The 18186-nt window shown below is 40.3% G+C and overlaps 1 protein-coding gene across 1 annotated transcript in view; it reads right to left on the bottom strand.

The window, feature by feature from the left end:
• Positions 1-11730, bottom strand: part of cntn3a.2 (contactin 3a, tandem duplicate 2) — a 68678-nt gene extending 56948 nt beyond the window's left edge. Inside the window, exons 1-7 of the mRNA XM_020506392.2 lie at positions 11599-11730; positions 11316-11451; positions 8775-8950; positions 8475-8570; positions 5817-6020; positions 4599-4701; positions 4089-4273 (exon numbers count right to left, since the gene is read on the bottom strand). Coding sequence (XP_020361981.1) covers positions 4089-4273; positions 4599-4701; positions 5817-6020; positions 8475-8570; positions 8775-8950; positions 11316-11451; positions 11599-11653 — 955 coding nt within the window. The 5' untranslated portion in view covers positions 11654-11730. The remainder of the gene's footprint in view (positions 1-4088; positions 4274-4598; positions 4702-5816; positions 6021-8474; positions 8571-8774; positions 8951-11315; positions 11452-11598) is intronic.
• Positions 11731-18186: the final 6456 nt, after the last annotated feature.

Below are 18186 nucleotides of genomic sequence, written 5' to 3'. Positions count from 1 at the left end.
CTGTATCTACTATCTTTAGTAACACAAACATGCACTTGGCTTCACAGTGAGGAACAATGTGCAATTCTCTGTTCAAACTGTGTTACCCTCTGTAAGCAGCGCTATCATGTACTTGAATGCACTAGAGATTAGGGAATTCTTACAGAGATGACACAAAGCTCTTCACCTGCAACGCTCCCAGACTGTAGAGATCATAATTCAAATCGGTTTCACAGCCAAACTCACCTCTGACCTATTCCCAGCACCAAACTGGGTTTCAAGGAGCTTTTGCAGAAAGTCTTTTAACACCATTGTCACTTGTTAACATTCTGTCAACTCCAATTAGGAAAGTGTTATTTTGCCTCAGTCACGAGACCATGGGAAAGAAAAGGAGAGGAAGCAGAAGCAATCCAGGCATAAAAAAATGAAATAATTGAAGTAAAAGTATTGCCAAATATACTTCCAATGTGAGACTGTCTGTCCCAACTGGAAATGTTTTCTACCAGAATGAAAATCAAAAACAAAGTTGCCTGCAATGCTTACAGATAACAACAATGCACATTAAACAAAAATATAAATGCAACAAGTGTTTGTCCCATGTTTCATGAGCTGAAATAAAATATCCCCGGAATGTTCCATACATCCCTGTTAGTGAGGATTTCTCCTTTGCCAAGATAATCCATCCACCTGACAGGTGTGGCATATCAAGAAGCTGATTAAACAGCATGATCATTACACAGGTGCAGCTTGTGCTGGGGATAATAAAAGGCCACTCTAAAATGTGCAGTTTTGTCACACAACACAATGCCACAGACTGCATGAATGTCCACCAGAGCTCTTGCCAGATAATTTAATGTTCATTTATCTACCATAAGCTGCCTCCAATGTAGTTTTTGAGAATTTGGCAGTTATTCGAACCGGTCTCACAACCGCAGACCATGTGTAACCACACCGGCACAGGACCTCCACATCCGGCTTCTTCACCTGCGGGATTATCTGCCACCAGCCACCCGGACAGCTGATGAAACTGTGGGTTTGTACAACCAAAGAATTTCTGCACAAACTGTCAGAAACGGTCTCAGGAACCTCATCTGTTTGCTCATCGTCCTCACCATGGTCTTGACCTGACTGCAGTTCGGCGTCGTAACCAAATTCAGTGGGGAAATGTTAATCTTCGATGGCCACTGGCATGCTGGAGAAGTGTGCTCTTCACGGATGAATCCCGGTTTCAATTGTACAAGGCAGATTGCAGACAGTCTATGGAGTTGTGTGGGCGAGCGGTTTACTGATGTCAACATTGTGAAAAAAGTGCCCCATGGTGACGGGAGGGGGGTTATGGTATCGGCAGGCATAAGCTACAGACAAAGAACACAACTGCATTTTATCGATGGCAATTTGAATGCACAGAGATATCGTGACGAGATCCTGATGCCTATTGTCGTGCCATTCATCTGCCGCAATCACCCATGTCGCAAGGATCTGTACACAATTCCTGGAAGCTGAAAATGTCCCAGTTCTTCCATGGCCTGCATACTCACCAGACATATCACCCATTGAGCATGTTTGGGATGCTCTGGATTGACATGTACAACAGCGTGTTCCAGTTCCCGCCAATATCCAGCAACTTCGCACAGCCATTGAAGAGGAGTGGGACAACATTCCATAGGCCACAATCAAATCAAATCAAATTTGATTGGTCACATACACATGGTTAGCAGATGTTAATGCAAGTGTAGCGAAATGCTTGTGCTTCTAGTTCCGACCGTGCAGTAATATCTAACAAGTAATCTAACAATTTCACAACAACTACCTTATACACACAAGTGTAAAGGAATGAATAGCCTGATCAACTCCATTTGAAGGAGATGTTGCGCTGCATGATACTGACTGGTTTTCTGATACTTTTCTGATACTTAAAAAAAAGGTATCTGTGACCAACAGATCTGTATTCCCAGTCATGTGAAATCCATAGATTAGGGCCTAATTCATTGATTTTCGATTGATGGATTTCCTTATATGAACTGTAACTCAGTCAAATCTTTGAAATTGTTGAATGTTGCATTTATATTTTTGTTCAGTGTAAAATCAATAAACAAACAATATATTATTACATTATAATACCAACAGTGGCTGTACTTTGCCAATGAGTAGTAGCAACAGCAATATAATGATGGCATGAGAGCCTGTGCATTATCTTGAATATAGCACAGCTTTCATAATGTCCAATAGTGTGTGTTCATGATTGTAAAATGTAGTGAACATTTTACACATGGATAAATCCATCCCTCTTGAAAGTACGATGGTATGCTTGTTGTATTTGATGTCCTAACAAATGATTGCTGACCATATATGGATTGTTTTTACTGTTTGTTGTGTTCTTGCCATGTGTTTTTGTCCTTTTGAATTGTGATGGGCCTGTTATCCGGACCTCTGGCAGTCTCTATGGGGGTACCACAGGGTTCAATTCTCGGGCCGACTCTTTTCTCTGTATATATCAACGATGTCGCTCTTGCTGCGGGTGATTCCCTGATCCACCTCTACACAGACGACACCCTTCTGTATACATCTGGCCCTTCTTTGGACACTGTGTTAACAAACCTCCAAACGAGCTTCAATGCCATACAACACTCCTTCCGTGGCCTCCAACTGCTCTTAAACGCTAGTAAAACTAAATGCATGCTTTTCAGCCGTTCGCTGCCCGCACCCGCCCGCCCAACTTGCATCACTACACTGGACGATTCTGACTTAGAATATGTGGACAACTACAAATACCTAGGTGTCTGCCTAGACTGTAAACTCTCCTTCACATTAAACTCCTTTCCAAAATTAAATATAGAATCGGCTCGCTATCCCGCACCAAAGCGTCCTTCACTCACGCCGCCAAACATACCCTAGTGAAATTGACTATCCAACCGATCCTTGACTTCGGTGATGTAATTTACAAAATAGCAAACTGGATGCAGTATATCACAGTGTCACCAAAGCCCCATATACCACCCACCACTGCGACCTGTATGCTCTAATTGGCTGGCCCTTGCTACATATTCGTCGCCAGACGCACTGGCTCCAGGTCATCTATAAGTCTTTGGTAGGAAAAGCTCCGCCTTATCTCAGCTCACTGGTCACGATAACAACACCCACCCGTAGCACGCACTCCAGCAGGTATATCTCACTGGTCATCCCCAAAGCCAACACCCCCATTGGCCGCCTTTCCTTCCAGTTCTCTGCTGCCAGTGACTGGAACGAATTGCAAAGATCGCTGAAGACATCAGCTAAAATAGCTAAACGATCACTGCAGCTGTACATAGCCCATCTGTAAATAGCCCATCCAATCTACCTACCTCATCCCCATATTGTTTTTATTACCTTTTTTGCTCTTTTGCACACCAGTATTTCTACTTGCACATCATCATGTCCACATCTATCACTCCAGTGTTAATTTGCTAAATTGTAATTACTTGCTACTATGGCCTATTTATTGCCTTACGTCCTCACGCCATTTGCACACACTGTATATAGACTTTCTTTTTTTTCCTATTGCGTTTTTGACTGTACGCTTGTGTAACAGTATAACTTTTGTCCGTCCCCTCACCCATACCCAGGCTCGAACCAGGGACCCTCTGCACACATCAACAACTGACACCCACGAAGCATCGTTACCCATCGCTCCACAAAAGCCCCGGCCCTTGCAGAGCTAGGGGAACCACTACTTCAAGGTCTCAGAGCAAGTGACGTCACTGATTGAAATGCTATTAGCGAGCACCACCGCTAACTTGCTAGCCATTTCACATCGGTTACACTTGTTTATTCCATGTGTAACTCTGTGTTGTTGTTTGTGTCGCACTGCTTTGCTTTATCTTGGCTAGGTTGCAGTTGTAAATGAGAACTTGTTCTCAACTAGCCTACCTGGTTAAATAAAGGTTAAATAAAATGTATATATATATATATTTTGTTTTAAATGTCAGTCTTGTTTTGTACATATAATTTTCATTATCTATTGCTGCACTTGCCTCTAGCCACTTATCAGGCTGTCATTGTAAAAAGGAGTGTTTTTAACTGACTCGCCTGATGGTTAAAATTATATTTGCGATCCCACAGGGTGACAGTACCATGGAAGGCCAATCGGCCTGTAGCGATGTTCTTCCCCATCTTGTTTTCGGCCACACACTCATAGCCCCCCGTGTCGTCTTGTTGGAAGCTGGGGATCTCCAAGACGGCATTGGAGTACTTCATCTTCACTTTGCTGGGGAACGGGACTCCATTTGCCCTCTTCCAAGTAATCTCAGGGACAGGGCTAGGAAAGACAGAAAGCAGAGCTCTAGAGTGTCGACTCCACATCTTCTCTGTTAGACCATATCTAACGAGATTTTATGCAACTCATTTTCGTATTCTATCCATTAAATAAAGAAAGTCATTTGAAGAAAGTATGCATGTGGCCCTTCACAAACTGACGTTGACAATCATTGCATTCAAAGGCTGTTCTGACGAATAATAGAGCGATGCCACAGTCGAACAAACATAATTGCCCTAGTGACACTTCTCTATAAAAATCCCAAAATGCTTTAAGTGAGTGAAAGAAGAGGGAAGATTGAAAACATGCTCCAAGAAATACAGCTTACTTCCCAAGAGCAAAACACTCCAGCGTAACCACTGATCCTTTTGCTGCTGGTACGGTGTCGGGGAAATGAACTTCTATTTTCGGCTCGTATTCTCCCATTACTCCTATGACGTACAAGTACAAGTAGTTGTTGTTCATGCTTCCATTATTCATGACATACAAGCTATGCTACCTTGCATTGTGAGGCCCAACAAAAGCATTGTAAAACTAACAGAAAAAAAATACATGCATAAACACTATTTCTTAGGTGAACTAAACTACTACTCCACTTAAAGGTACACTATGCAGAAATCGCTCCATCATTTCCTGGTTGCAGAAATTGTAATAGTTCACCTAATTTCAGTTTATGTGACAAATCAAGCAAGTATAGCGTAGATAATCATTGTACCATCTAAACTGCTGTGAAATATATTTTCCATAAGCAAAAATATTGTATTTTCTGCTGTTTGAAACTGGTGTGCAAAAACGAAAGTAAAAGAAGCAAAAATGACGCTTAAGAACAGGAAGCATAGAAATAGCGCACATAGGACAACAGATCTACAACTTCTTACACTTGTTTTTAATGAATTTGTCAGGGTCGCCCTAAAAAGTGACATATTGCAGCTTTAAGCATGCATTCGAGGGAGAGTAGCGAAATAACAGCATCAAATCATTTAAAGCCTCCGTTCCTGGGTGGAATACACTAAGGTTATCTCTTGAGGGTCTGGCTGATTTTGAATGTATGGTTAATATTTAAATGTTTAATTCAACCCAAAGGCAGGGTTTACTTTCTGCAAAAGCGTGAAGAGCTGCAGAGATACTGTAGCTATAAGGAACACTTCATTGGATTCCTCCAAGTACAGGCAGTTGTTTAAAAAGCAGAGTAAGAAAATAAGGCACCTGGATCATTGGTGATAAAGCCTACATAGTGTTATAATGAACATAGCCTGGCAACTACACAATGCATATCAGGTAATAACAATGTTAGCTTATACGAAGGAGGTATACTGTACATAACGCCTTTATGAAACCAGTCATGACACCTTCATGAATGTCGCCGTATCATTCAACCCACATTCATAACACATTTATTCAACATCATGTTTAAGGTGTCTTCAAAATAAAAGTCCGTTTTTACTATACTACAAAATGTTATCTGGCTCAATGAATGCCTACCTACAATGCCTGCTATCTGTATGTTATGAATCATTATGCAAGGTCTTCTGATGAATAAGCTTACCGTCTTTCCTCAGGACCAGAGATGTGGGTGAGCTGTGAACTTTGCCCTTTGTGATGCTGTTCATCACCACACAGGTATAGTTGCCTACATCTGAGGGCTCCACTTTGGCGATGTACAGGTTGCCAGTCTCCTGAGATACGAAGCGCCTGTTGTCTTGCTGGACGAAGTATGGGTATTCATTGAAGACCCATGAATAACTAAGGTCTAGAAAGGGAAATGAGGGGGAGATTTAGCCAACTACTGATATGACGTTACATTCAAAACTTGAAACCAAGAACACAAATGCTGCATTTATACAGGCAGCCCAGTTCTGATCTTTTGCCAAATTGGCAAAGATCTGATGTGATTTGTCAAAACACCAATACCCTATGAAAGTGACGCTAATTGTTACTTCTGGGATCCTCGTTTTGTAGGCTAAGAATGGGCTTCAAAAATGCATCCTCAAATCCATGAAAACGTGCTAATTTAAGATATATATTAAAATGTATATGTGTTTTGAAAAAAACATCTACAAATTTGACGCCCAAGAAAAAGCACGAAGCGAAAAAGTTACAACTCTTTAATTTGAACTACAGACATAAACAACAACTGCTTAAAGGTGTTTCGACAGCTTGCCAGTCTTCAGAAACATATATTTTTTTACATTTTCAAAAAGTACTGGGTGGCAACATTCACAAAAAAAGCATTATCTATTATGAAACACATCAAATTGCCTGTAGCTAACGGGTTCTTACCATCCTGTAGGTCCTCAGCTTGAGCAGGCGCGCTCCAGCATGCTAACAACGCTGCAACACTTTTCTAATTTTCAACGATGTGTCTTACTTCTTGAGATTCAAATATTTTGATGAAAGGCATTGGGTGTGAGTAAATCAGTAAACAAATACGACTATAATTGTATATATCTTAAATGACCGTATTTTCATACATTTTATGATATAATCTTGAAAAGACCCGGGAGATGACCTGATCCGGAAGTATGACTTCACATTCACAGGTTAATAGTGTAAAAAAGATCTGACATAACCACTCCCTCTATAGGGTTTATAGCCAAATGTGACATAGTGCACTATGTCAATTTCCCAAAATGCTATGCTTTATAAAGGGTGGTATAACCCCTTATACCTGGCGTCACGTGTTTTGAGCAAAGCTCCCAAAGGGATGGAGAGGACAAAAGGGATGTGTCATGAGACAACCCCTACCATCAAATTACTTCTTCCTCAGTGCCAACACCTACGCACAGTCAACATCCATATACCTACACACTGCTCTCAGATGTTATATATGTTAAATACGCACAGTCAACATCCATATACCTACACACTGCTCTCAGATGTTATATATGTTAAATATGCACAGTCAACATCCATATACCTACACACTGCTCTCAGATGTTATATATGTTAAATATGCACAGTCAACATCCATATACCTACACACTGCTCTCAGATGTTATATATGTTAAATATGCACAGTCAACATCCATATACCTACACACTGCTCTCAGATGTTATATATGTTAAATATGCACAGTCAACATCCATATACCTACACACTGCTCTCAGATGTTATATATGTTAAATATGCACAGTCAACATCCATATACCTACACACTGCTCTCAGATGTTATATATGTTAAATATGCACAGTCAACATCCATATACCTACACACTGCTCTCAGATGTTATATATGTTAAATATGCACAGTCAACATCCATATACCTACACACTGCTCTCAGATGTTATATATGTTAAATATGCACAGTCAACATCCATATACCTACACACTGCTCTCAGATGTTATATATGTTAAATATGCACAGTCAACATCCATATACCTACACACTGCTCTCAGATGTTATATATGTTAAATATGCACAGTCAACATCCATATACCTACACACTGCTCTCAGATGTTATATATGTTAAATATGCACAGTCAACATCCATATACCTACACACTGCTCTCAGATGTTATATATGTTAAATATGCACAGTCAACATCCATATACCTACACACTGCTCTCAGATGTTATATATGTTAAATATGCACAGTCAACATCCATATACCTACACACTGCTCTCAGATGTTATATATGTTAAATATGCACAGTCAACATCCATATACCTACACACTGCTCTCAGATGTTATATATGTTAAATATGTTATATTTATGTTATCTATATATTATAGTAAATAAATTGCATTCTTAATGTAAACACTACTCATATTTCAGAGCGCACGGTAAGTTTTGAAAAGACACCAAGACTTACTTTGTAGCATCTACAGACTAATCGTTGTAGTGGAGACCTGGGTAACAACAAAATCTCACAGATGTTCCAACTTTATTTAAATATTTCTTAATTCCCCCAAACAACCTTTGTATGGCTTTTATCAGAGGAAGATCGAAAACATCATGACTATCTTTAGGCCAAACTGGTGTGGAATTGACCTATTGGTAACGATTTGGACATGAAGCATTTCTGACTATTTGAGTTTTGTGCTATCAGTTGAAATAATTGCACCAAAAGCACTGATTAAATTGTAATATGACTGCAAAATCATGCTTAAGTAGTAGTGCTAAAGTATAGTTGAAATGCCGTGTGGACTCATATAGGACTGTCAAGTGTCAAAAGAAGATAACAAAAGTAATTCAATACCTCCTGAGGACGTGGGTGTTCCACAGAGTAACACAACTCCTTGTCCTTCTCGAACTGACACCGCACTTCTTGTGTGGAGTTTAAAATGATCCAAGTCTAGAAGAGAAACAGGTCAATTTATGACATCTAAGAATATAAATACAGCACTGATGACACTCATTTCCCCCTATGAACCACCTGCATGTAAAGCATTATAATGCATTTATAAGGTATGGTGTGTTATTATCAATGGTGACAATGTAATAATGCAATATAATGCAGTGTGACAGGAGGCAGTATTATGGCCTGTTCTTAACTTACAGGCAAACTGTAGGCTTGCTCTTCTGCTGAGAACGGCTCCTATTGTGTTATAGGCTGTACACTGATACCTTCCCCCATCCTGGTAGCGGTCCAGACTTCTTATGATGAGGTTGCCCCCAGACAACCGACGCCGGTGGTCCAACTCCAGATTTATGAGAGTTCCATTCAGTGACCATCTGTGAGGGCAGAAATACCATCAGCTGCTGGCAATATTCACAAAACATCTCTATCTATTTACCACAGTGGATTTATGGGAGCAAATTGAACACTAAAACTCAATAAAGGCAGCAACCATTATTTGGACGGTACTTAAAGTTTATTGTTATTCTGAGGTCAATGATAAAAAATAACATATACAGGTAGGTACGGTTTAGGGTTGTTTGTTGCTTTTGTTGTTTTGTCATTTCAAATGAAGGGACATACTGTGCATGAGTCTTTACTATGTCAATATTTGAAGTACATACCAATATCCATAACCATTTATAACAATTTGTAAATCTTCAAGCTAAGCTAAATAAGAAGAATGCCTGTTGAGATAAGTCCATGTCCCAGGCCATCTACTTTGTAGGTCCAGCTGTATCCCACAATCCCAAATGAAATGCTAAGAACCATATCATTACCAGATTTGTGTTATCCTTTCCATTCAATTGGACACATACTGTATACTGTAGTTGGACCTACACAATGGATGGAAAGGGAATGTGGACTCATCTTGACAGACTTACTGTATTTTGGAGTTTGAAGATATCCGACAAACTTAAATTGTGTGTCATGTCCTTTTAATAATATGCAAATGCATTCATAATATTTAGTGTTATTACAGTTTTACAGTTGATATGGATATCCCATCCACTTAAGACAAACTCTCAAATACATTGTTTCCACTCTCCACCGAGGCCTAATAGTCAAAAATGCACATACTATAGTCACAAAAAGTAGCACCTTGTTCTTTTTCGATTGGTATAATATGCTCAGTTCTTCTCTCTTTAAACAAGAACATTAGCACCATGAAACACCACAGCAGGTGCAAACTCACACTACCCACACAGCAATGCTTTCACACATTCCTTTCATTGCACCCTTTCTGCATTCTCATAGAAAAGAGGACAATAATCAAAGCTGGTATCAAGTCCAAGGAAAATGTTAACGTCATTCACTTCCTAAATCTCGCAAATCTCCGTTTTGGAATATACTTTATACTTTAACTTTATGACCAAAGTTATCCTACTTACACTTTTTATTCAATTTTGGGACTACAATTGATGTTTATGACTACTGGTGATGCCACATAAACCATTTTTTAAACCAGAAAAGTCATTTAAAAAAATAGGTCATAGTATTTGAGAGGTAAAGCACCTTGAAACTCAGTCCATCAATCCCGCTACTATATCAAGGCAATTAATTGATTTGATGACCTGGGGCTCTTGCCAAACAGGGGAAGGCAGAGGATCTTATTAGATCCCAGACGGTGACTTGTGGCATATATAAAGGCTGTTAAATTGAGCTGTGAGCTGTTATGAATGCTTATATCAAGTAAGTTATAATGCACTATGGGGTGAAGCCCCCACAGCACTAAACATGTGCCATAAAAGCATATTAGTCTATTCATAATGCATTATAAACAGCATGGTTACATTACTTGTGTTATTATTTTTCTATTTTTCTAAATAAATTATTTCTGCATTGTTTGGAAGTAAGCATTTCCCTGTTAGTCTATACCTGTCGTTTACGAAGCATGTGACAAATAGAATTGAATTTGAATTATGTAGTTCAGTTTCTCTTGATCTCATATAATAAACACTGTTTACATGTTCATTGATTATATGAGTCCAAATATGCAGCACAAGACCAATGTATTTTTGTGTTTTACCTCAGAAACACTGTTCCCTTTTTGGGGGTATGAGAGCATGAGTGGCAGGAGTGAGAGAGAAAGCAAGAGAGAGAGAGAGAGAGAGAGTGCGAGAGAAGATAAAATGGAGGGAGCAGTGTATTCCATTTACACTTCAAGAGAGGAGCTGAGGAGGTGTTGAGGGCATGTGGTGCAGAGCACAGCAAGCCTGAAGAGATGCAATGCTAAACACGCTCGTCTCGCCTTTAATCAGAAAATGGAAATACCTCATCTTAGCTGGGGAGATACCAACCAGATGTGATTATGAACATAGTGTGAGCTCAATACCACTTTTATTCTTCTCATTTACACCAGCTGTGCTGGAGTAGTGTGGACGACACAGCAAAGACAGTTGACAGTCAATGCATCTTTTTGTTTTTGTTTGCGCGACTGGTTTTTTCCCCCCTCTGTAAAATAACAACAAGCTATTAATGTGAAAAGCATGAGCAGGGGAGAAGAACCACATAAACCTGACCCATTAAAGTCCCTGATCGGCCAGACAGTCAAAACACCTCATTTCACAGGTGTAAATTAGTTGCTGATTGAAAAGCAAAGATGAAAACCAGTAGACCCCGCACTGGTGTAAAACATAGTCATAGTTGTAGTCGAAGTCATGTAGAAATTCAAACCAGGTGAGTAAGTCAGAATCCTACCTGTATTGAGGAGGGGGGATTCCTTTAGCATCACATGTAAGAGTGGCCTCCTCTTCCATAGAATCAACAGGGATAAACAAGTCACCGGGTTCCATCCTCCATCTTGGACCATGGAATGATCCACTGTCCAAACATTCTGGGGAAGACATACTCTTCAATGTAGCAGAACGTTTAACTCATATATTCTGGTTGTGACATGAGTTCCAGCTTTTTCGGATGTCACACTCAAATCGTAAATGTCCCTACAAAAGAATCATTAAACATGAAAAAAAAAGAATTCTACCTGCGAGACAGTCGATGATTGATAGCAGAAGAAGCTGTTTCCATGGTAACGTCATCTTTGGCAGGGAAGGACGAATAAGTCTTTCATTCAATAAGCTCTAAACGACACTCTTTTCTCCGGAACAGACAGGCCTGACCTGTAGGAGACAGTCATTATAGCAAAAACACCAAACTCAGCATACATGTCACCTCATGAAAACTTCAAATATGCTGTATATTTTTTCGCGCTTAGCCATAATTTAGACAGGCAGTGAAGACGGATATGGAATTGACATTGGCAACATAGAAATATTGAGTGATGGAATGTTGGGACTGAATGTGGGAACCGTCCATTTCTCTTAACCGTGTTTTTTTTCTATATCCAGTTTCAACATTCCCATTGAGCAACTGCATTAATGAATCCTGTGTATTCTGATATGGAAACAAACAATACAAGCGAGCAAGGGAGCACTCATTGGCATATGGGACAAGACAGACGCCAATCTATTAGGAGAACAACTGTTGACCCAGCTCCATCTTTCACAGAGACAAATCTATCCTCTCAGGCCCAAGGAGCCTGGACCTGTGAATTGGGTGCCATCCAATCAATTAGTCTCACTGACACCAGCATGTCTTGCCACATGCTGAGGGAATCTAGAGAGCTTGATGAGAAATCCATTCCCCACAGGTACATGATCAAGGGCGAGTGGCTGGTCATTGCGTGGTCTGCATTGCAATACTAAGGTTAATTGCAGTAGAGCAGTGATTCCCAAATACAAATAAACTAGACACAAATAAACTGAAGAATGAAACACACACAAATGTGATACCACACAAATGCCCTCTCTCTCTCTCTCTCTCTCTCTCTCTCTCTCTCTCACACACACACACACACACACACACAAACACACACACAGATTCAAACATGATGTACACCTCATTTAAGGTATAATCCTCGGGCTAGTCTGCTTTAGTTGTGTAGTTATATGGGCTAATTGTGTGTTGGCTGCTGTAATGTCAGATTTGTAAGGTCTCAGGGAGTATTCTTTCATGTTTACTGGGTCTTTTCTCCTGCTGGAAGTCTCCTAAATTGGATTTTCCACGCCTTCTCATGAAGAATTCTGCATGCTTCACCTCTCCAGTAGGTCTACAGTATTGCCTTGCAAACTGTATAGGCTTCACTGTGGGCTGACGATTGTTGTGCGATAGGAGTTGTGTAAAATAAGTTATTTGAAACCTGAGCTGCTCAATAAACGGTTTCATCTGTTTGGTCGCCATACATAGAACTCACATCATGTGACACCACATGTGCTGGTGATAAATAAGCCAAAGAATTGTAGCAGGATGAATGTCAGATGATAAGGAGTTGTGTCACTTCCTGTATCACAGCAATTGAAACCCATAAAAGAAGCACATCTCCCTCTCTTCTACTCTGTATCTGCAAGTAACCAAATACCACAGCATTTCAACAGCAAGGCAACCCAAACTGACCACATCTGCGTTCATAACAATAATAGGAGTTCCCACTGACTTACTCAATAGAAGAATATGCATATTACTTGATTATTGTTTTAGTTCCCCAAGCATGAACAGACAGACTCATTCATTCAGAGCCATACCTTGGCAGGTTAGTCAGAATCTCTCTGCATAGAGAAATATTCAAGATACTGAACTAATAGGCACCCACCCACCTCTCATCGTTTGTCCCTTGAAAAAATGTATAAATGAGCAGCAGCTCATTGGAAACACCTAAATGGTTCTATCATGGCAATGCAATGCATTTTCAATGCACATGCAGCTTTGAGTGCAACCCCCCACTAGGCCTATGTACAATTTTACATCTATGCTTTGTTACATTTGAAACGGTAAAATTAGATGTGATGTCAATAGATGTTGATAACACCTATGGGTTCTATAGGAAGGACAAAGAGATGTGAAAGATGAGGTAAGAAGTCATTTAACTGACAAACAAGCATTAGGCTGGCTATATGTAAAATAGCTTCAGAAATAAACTGTACAAAACAACAAATGTGTATCAATGGCAAACATATCGTGAGTGCTTGCAGTTTCTGCGAGTAGCCTAGGCTATATGTTCCTCAATCCTCAATCAACGTTAATCAAACCAAACACACAAACCATTATATGTCCAATATCTATTATTAATATTATGTTACTGTTATATTGAGTTTATAATTGAGAGGAAACACCTCATGTTAAAGCCTATAGGCATATGTCTTTGGTAGATAGATGCCCACCAAGAAAACGAATTAGGCTACCAATCAAAGAACAATTTATTGAAAGTAAATTTTATTGTCACCATTGCCATCATAATGTATATCCAGCCACACATTGTTTCAGTGATTTTTCAGTTTCAATGGCATGGCCACACATGCCAAGCTTGATAATTTCCTTACCTAGCGGCCGTTTTCTCCTTATCTTGAAATATATTCAGACCAGCAGTGCACTAATTCAATTATTTTAGCCATAATAAATAGTTGACCCGCCACGGACGCGTTTTCCACCGATTTATGTCGGAAACACAAGCTCGTTCATACAGGTTAAACCGAAACACTGGTCAGTCAGTGTAAGAAAAAACAGGCAATGAACGAAGGCACTAAATAGGCAAGCGTCTCATAGCCTACGTCGTTTTCTCTTTCCCAAAAACAACACCCACACAGTTTGCTCATGAATCAAATCGGCAACCGTACGAAAGATGAGCACAAACGCAGACCTATCTCCGAGCCACATTCATGTTGGCAGATTATGTTAAAAATAGTATTTTGCGGAGGTCTCCGTATTCCCTGTGAAGTAGCTAAAGCAGACGATAGAAGCAGAAAAGATGGAAAGGTATGGCAGACGCACCTGCCGAAGCCAAAGAACTGCGCCAGTCTTCGCCAGCGATCTGAGCAGACAGAAAAACTGTGGGGACATCACTGCGTAAAAATGATCAGGATATCAAAATGTATTGATAGGATTATAAAAATGTATATGTTGATAACTGCACTTTCAGCCTGGTCTCAGAAGAGTGGATAACATAGTAAACGTACATTTGGCACAAATTAGTACGTTAGCCTATGTTACATTTGATATGGTTACATAAGACAGTAGGTTACTTAAATTGGTTGGGGTGGATGTGTGGGCTATAATGGCAATGTCTAGCAACCCAAAGTTAGAATCTCATCTTTAGCATTTTTAGCTAATTAGCTACTTTGCTAACCCTAACCTTAAAACCCTTAAAACCCAGTTTCAACTTCCACCTGACTGTGCTGCTGCTCTAGTTTCAACTGTTCTGCCTTATTATTATTCGACCATGCTGGTCATTTATGAACATTGAACATCTTGGCCATGTTCTGTTATAATCTCCACCCGGCACAGCCAGAAGAGGACTGGCCACCCCACATAGCCTGGTTCCTCTCTAGGTTTCTTCCTAGGTATTGGCCTTTCTAGGGAGTTTTTCCTAGCCACCGTGCTTCTACACCTGCATTGCTTGCTGTTTGGGGTTTTAGGCTGGGTTTCTGTACAGCACTTTGAGATATCAGCTGATGTACGAAGGGCTATATAAATAAATTTGATTTGATTTGATTTGATTTAACCTAACTCCTATTCCTAACCTTTACCCCTACCCTAGCTAACATTAGCCACAACAAATTGGAATTCGTAACATAGCATATGTTTGATCAAATTTGAATTTATTGTACATTGCAATTCGTAACGTATTGTACGAATTGCAATTGATAACATATGATACAAATTGTAATTCACAAAATATCATACGAAATGGATGAATAACATCCAGAAATTAATACATATCATACGAAAGGTAACATATCATACTAATTAGAGTGTCTCCGATTTACATTTACTATGTTACGTCTACCCCTGAGTCCTGGTTGGCCCGTTATATATTGTATACTTGAAATATTGCACAGTGTAGATCCATGGCAGTCCGAATCTGCCCCAATGCTGGTGTAGACTGAATAGAAGCTATGATCAATTATTGTGGGCAACTCTTAATTTTGTGTAGTAACCTTTCAACTGATCAAAGTTTTGGGAAAATATTGACATTTCAATGCACTTGATAGGTTACAGTAGGCTAATTAAACATGAATAAGTGATCTATAAATCATATTTTACATGGTTTCAATGTGTCATAATAACCCCCTTGATCTGTAGGCTACTTGAAGAAGACATTTCTGCATAAGAATTCTGTTATTTCCTAGGCTAAAGGTTGGACAGGTGGGCCAGCAACTGCAAAGTTGCCGGTGTAAATCCCAAATCTGATGGGGGAAATCCAGTGGGGAATGAGCTGGTAACCGGAAGATTGCTAACATGAGTATCCTAGATGACATCCCCTGCCGTTTTGTACTTGAGCAATGCACCTTCTGGTGTACATTGTGTCATAGTGCCGATGGTTCTGAGTTTGTGTCCTGGATCAGTTATATTTCCATTCCAACATTCCTTTCACTCAGAGTAAAGGAATAATAATCAATGCTACTATTCTGATGACAAAGTAAGATAGGCTATTAATCTATTTCAAGTCCTCTAGAGAGGACCTCTCCTTCCCACTCTATAACTGTAGTTCATAAATTATCTTCAGACAAGGCCCACATTTTATCAGCCAGTTGTCTGTCTTTAACACGTATGCTCGCTCACACACACGCACACACACACACACGCACACACACACACACACACACACACGGTCAATAGCTGGGACAAACCCAGTGAAACAAACAATTTTTTTACTACAGTCAGTGTCTCTGTAGTCTACCAGATACCTATTAAACACACATTGATCATCGTCTCTTCAGCCCAGGATTCTTTAACATGGCCAGGGCATCGTTAATAATGCTCCATACAGCCACCATTTGACATTTCCTTTAATTATCTCCGTAATGTATTCATGCACTTGATCCTAGGAGCTTGTTGTGAAAAGCCGCCTCTAGGAATATTTTTATCCCGCCTCGAGGCACCACGGATTAGCCCGAACCCTGAAGGTATTACCTCCGTCTGTATGTGTGTGTGTGTGTGTGTTAAGCTGTAAAAGTCATTAGGCCTTATTTCTCAACCGTTCAGAGAAGTGAATGTAAATGCTCCACCACGACTAGCTTGTCTAATACCCAGAGTTACAAAGAAAAGTGCAAATGGATGCAAGATAACATGTTAATAGCACAATGGAGCAACCTCCATGTTTAGCCCAGTTTTAGAGAATAACAGCCTCAATTAATTTTTTCCCTCTGCATGTCTATCTTTTAGCTAGCCAAGTACCTCAACTCTTCCATAGTTTTTTTTATTAACCTCCAACTCCTTTGGGTCGCTATATATTGATACTTAAGAAGTTAAAAATCTTAAACCCTTACCGTGTACCTATGTTGTTCTGTGCCTTTCTTTTTAATAAAACGTTAAACAAATATAACCACCGACTTTACTTATTGAGATTCAAATCAAAATCAAATTTTATTTGTCACATACACATGGTTAGCAGATGTTAATGCGAGTGTAGCGAAATGCTTGTGCTTCTAGTTCCGACAATGCAGTAATAACCAACGAGTAATCTAACCTAACAATTCCACAACTACTACCTTATACACACAAGTGTAAAGGGATAAAGAATATGTATGGAAAGATATATGAATGAGTGATGGTACAGAACGGCATAGGCAAGATGCAGTAGATGGTATCGAGTACAGTATATACATATACATATGAGATGAGTAATGTAGGGTATGTAAACATTATATTAAGTGGCATTGTTTAAAGTGGCTAGTGATACATGTTTTACATCAATTTCCATTATTAAAGTGAGCTGTAGTTGAGTCAGTATGTTGGCAGCAGCCACTCAATGTTAGTGGTGGCTGTTTAACAGTCTGATGGCCTTGAGATAGAAGCTGTTTTTCAGTCTCTCGGTCCCTGCTTTGATGCACCTGTACTGACCTCGCCTTCTGGATGATAGTGGGGTGAACAGGCAGTGGCTCGGGTGGTTGTTGTCCTTGATGATCTTTATGGCCTTCCTGTGACATTGGGTGGTGTAGGTGTCCTGGAAGGCAGGTAGTTTGCCCCCGGTGATGCGTTGTGCGGACCTCACTACCCTCTGGAGAGCCTTACGGTTGTGGGCGGAGCAGTTGCCGTACCAGGCGGTGATATAGCCTGACAGGATGCTCTCGATTGTGCATCTGTAGAAGTTTGTGATTGCTTTTGGTGACAAGCCGAATTTCTTCAGCCTCCTGAGGTTGAAGAGGCGCTGCTGCGCCTTCTTCACAACGCTGTCTGTGTGGGTGGACCAATTCAGTTTGTCCGTGATGTGTACGCCGAGGAACTTAAAACTTTGTACCCTGTCCACTACTGTCCCGTCGATGTGGAAAGGCGGGTGCTCCCTCTGCTGTTTCCTGAAGTCCACGATCATCTCCTTTGTTTTGTTGACGTTGAGTGTGAGGTTATTTTCCTGACACCACACTCCGAGGGCCCTCACCTCCTCCCTGGAGTAGTCTCGTCGTTGTTGGTAATCAAGCCTACCACTGTAGTGTCGTCCGCAAACTTGATGATTGAGTTGGAGGCGTGCATGGCCACGCAGTCGTGGGTGAACAGGGAGTATAGGAGAGTGCTCAGAACA

The sequence above is a fragment of the Oncorhynchus kisutch genome, linkage group LG17 (genome assembly GCF_002021735.2).
Source record: "Oncorhynchus kisutch isolate 150728-3 linkage group LG17, Okis_V2, whole genome shotgun sequence".
Lineage (NCBI taxonomy): Eukaryota > Metazoa > Chordata > Actinopteri > Salmoniformes > Salmonidae > Oncorhynchus > Oncorhynchus kisutch.
This window is presented reverse-complemented; position numbering and strand designations above follow the sequence as displayed.